Source organism: Ipomoea nil, unplaced genomic scaffold, assembly GCF_001879475.1.
Source record: "Ipomoea nil cultivar Tokyo-kokei standard unplaced genomic scaffold, Asagao_1.1 scaffold2704, whole genome shotgun sequence".
Lineage (NCBI taxonomy): Eukaryota > Viridiplantae > Streptophyta > Magnoliopsida > Solanales > Convolvulaceae > Ipomoea > Ipomoea nil.
Window position 1 is genome coordinate 1,686,613 of NW_017619132.1, and position 3,059 is coordinate 1,689,671.

The 3,059-nt window shown below is 36.5% G+C and overlaps 1 protein-coding gene across 1 annotated transcript; it reads right to left on the minus strand.

The window, feature by feature from the left end:
• Positions 1 to 1,500: 1,500 nt before the first annotated feature.
• Positions 1,501 to 2,824, minus strand: LOC109156047 (putative F-box protein At3g52320). Its single transcript, XM_019303827.1, has one exon. It carries the CDS (start codon positions 2,817 to 2,819, stop codon positions 1,545 to 1,547), a length of 1,275 nt encoding a protein of 424 aa, XP_019159372.1. The 5' UTR covers positions 2,820 to 2,824; the 3' UTR covers positions 1,501 to 1,544.
• Between the last annotated feature and the right edge of the window lie 235 nt (positions 2,825 to 3,059).

A 3,059-nucleotide genomic window follows, 5' to 3' on the forward strand; every position in this document is an offset into this window, starting at 1 on the left:
TAATTAAGACATAAGAATGTGAAGAGCATATGTACTTCACATTCTTCAATATGTTCTGTAAAGCAAATATCTAATTAAAGCCATTACTGAACAAAGTAACAAGGCACTCTCAGAGATGAACATCAACTCTCATAAAAAAGGGAGAGTTGGAAAAAGGAAATCAAAATATTTCTCCAGTTAACCTGCAAGTTAGACAAATGCTTCAATATTTCTATCCTTTCCTGGTGAAGATGCTTGAGCTCTAATAGTCGAAAGGAGGAGGATTGATCCTGCAAGGAAGCTCAAGTAACTAGATTTATGAACTGCAATTTGTCTGTGACTAAAAACAAGAAAGGAACAATTCAATATTACCAATAACTCTTTTAGGGTTGACTCCATGTCTTGCATATCCTTCTGTTTATCTCTGACCTTATCACCAGCCACATGCTTATTATTACCACCGTTCAGGACTGGGAAAAAACCCCTTTTGTAACATTATTCTCTGCTTTCAGAATTGCCACTCCCTACCAAATCTGCAATTGTTTTCTCTAACTCCCCTAAACAAAAGTCACCAAAAGTAACACAACCTACAAAGTACTTTTCCATGACAAATTAGGTGACCCTCACTTCAATAAAGGCTGCAGCATAAATCACTAAATGGAAGTATTTCAGAGTAATGCCAAAGTGACAGAAAGGAGCCACTATAATTGAACAATTTGAAATCCATTCCTTCAATCCTTCCAATAATTTTAACAAGCAGAAAAAGGAAGATGATTAGCCAAATAATAAATGCTTTGACATGAATGATGAATCTTTTAACTCATTATTCTCCATAGATCCTAACTTGGGGGTACATTTTTTCTGCTTCTCTAGAATTAAAACAATCTGCCAAAAACTTAAGGAGTTCCAAATGTGTTCAAAATTGTGTCTTGTAGCTGCTGGTGGAAAACCAACAAATCTTGTTTCTTTCATAGGTGGTAATTTGACAGGGAAAACCCACCCTGCAATATACTAACAATGCTGTCTAAAATTAATCCCTCACTCTCCAAAACCACCAAAAGAAAACATTAGCCACAAGTTTCAAAATGTATGAGGCGTAGCATAATGAGACAAAATGGAGCACTCATGAGAAATACCAAGTGGCCAATACATTATAGAAACATATATTTTTATTTGCTAAATGAATACTAATGTATTTCTTATCAGCATTTTAATCCCAGAAAACATCAATTCAAGGGCATGGATATAAGAGTCATGACACAGAAGCAAACATAATACTTAATAACCCCAGTAATGTCACCAGTTACAAAAGCATTTACATATTACAAAAGCTTTTCAAAAAGCTGCAAAGAAGGGGGCAGGGACAACAAAAAAACTAAATATATACATACAGCACCCAACTAAAATACACACCAAAAAAATGTATTAATCAAATAAATAAATAAATCCTTTCAATAATAATAAACTATTAGTTGCTTGGAGAATACATTCATAAGTAAAATTAAAAAACATTGTCTGAGATAAAGTACATCATCAAATAAGGTAAAGTACATGATCAAATAAAATTAAAAGACATTGTCTAAGACGAAGTACATTGCAGCATACTGAAAGTACCAAGGCAACCGTATATCAAATTTTCTCCAATTCTTTTTTCTAAAGTTATAAAATAAAATAGAAATCGTGCTCCTTTGTCTCACGAGGTGTTTCACGAGGAGAGTAATCTCCCCAACATGATTGGTAGCAACACACAAAACTCTCTTACTAGATTCATCAAACTTTTCCAATGGGATTGGAGTAATAATCAAATATTGATTCTTCCACACCATAGACTCCTCAAGAATCCATATTGCTATACCATAGCATCCCGGGTGATCATGGTCATTAAGAAGATCAACAATAGCTAATCGACCATCCACCTCCACCAATCCAGATCGACCACTATGGCCCTGCTCCCCTTCCCCAACCAATCCAGGTATAGTAGAAGGTGGAGGAGGAGGTATAGCTTGAAAATTCTCAGATCTAACATCAAATGCTACTATTTCACCTTTATTATAGGAATTAAGAAAATAGATAACACCGTCAATATGAACATTAGTATGAGAATAGAAATGATTATTATAAAAAGTGTAAGGATAGTAGGTGGAAGAAGAATGAATCTCCCTCCATGATCTCCATGATTCATCCACACCTAGTGTAAAAACATAATGCTTTACCCAGCGGCGCAACCTGGAGGGGCGCTTGGTGTAGTATAGTACTGACTTCAACACCTTGTATCTTTTCGAGATTGAATCAAAACCTAAGAGCCCAAAAGCCTGCATCCTGATGCTCTCGGAGCGAGAAACTCTCCGACAGCTTCTTGGAAGAGAGATATACTGTCGAGTACTAAGGTTGTGAATAACAATGGAATCTTTGAGCAGTGAGTATGGGCAGAAACAAATCAGGCCGTTCACGGAAGAACTTATATAGAACTTTTTATAGAGTTTAGGGTCTTCATTCATATACCGGAGACGGTTGGGATAGAACATTCCTTGGTTTTCTTCAGAATAATTTATTGTGAAATACAAATGGTATCCGCCGCAGGGGTGGCCCATGGCCGTCGGCAGAGAGATTAGAATCCTTATCCTACTGGGAAGGGTTAAAGACCAGTTGCGGTGTAGATCGGCAAAGGAATGATCAACAATCAGAGAACAAACAAATTTAGAAACACACTTGAATCGCACCAGAGATTTGGCAGGGAGTTTACTAAGAATTAGGACGATGATCTCTTCTGGAAGAATAGGTAAAGCCCCTTGGGGAAGAAAAGCTATAGCCGAAGCCGATGCCTTCTTTGAAGAACTCATCGTTTCTCTTCAAGAGTTTACTGTCTGCCGCTAGGGATGCATATGAATATATGGAAAATACTACATCTACTCTCAGAATTCGTCACATCAGAGTAAAATTAGGAAGTACATGTAATAGAACTCATGAATATATACTGCTAGCATTCCTCAAATCCTAACCCTAATCGTATCAATTTTTATTTTTATTTTTATTTTTTAACAAATCGTATCAATTTTTAGGGGCACGTTCGGGAGCGGTGG

Bases quoted from the DNA above. Each gene is read 5' to 3' on its own strand.
- LOC109156047 (XM_019303827.1), bottom strand. From the start codon at position 2,819: ATGAGTTCTTCAAAGAAGGCATCGGCTTCGGCTATAGCTTTTCTTCCC.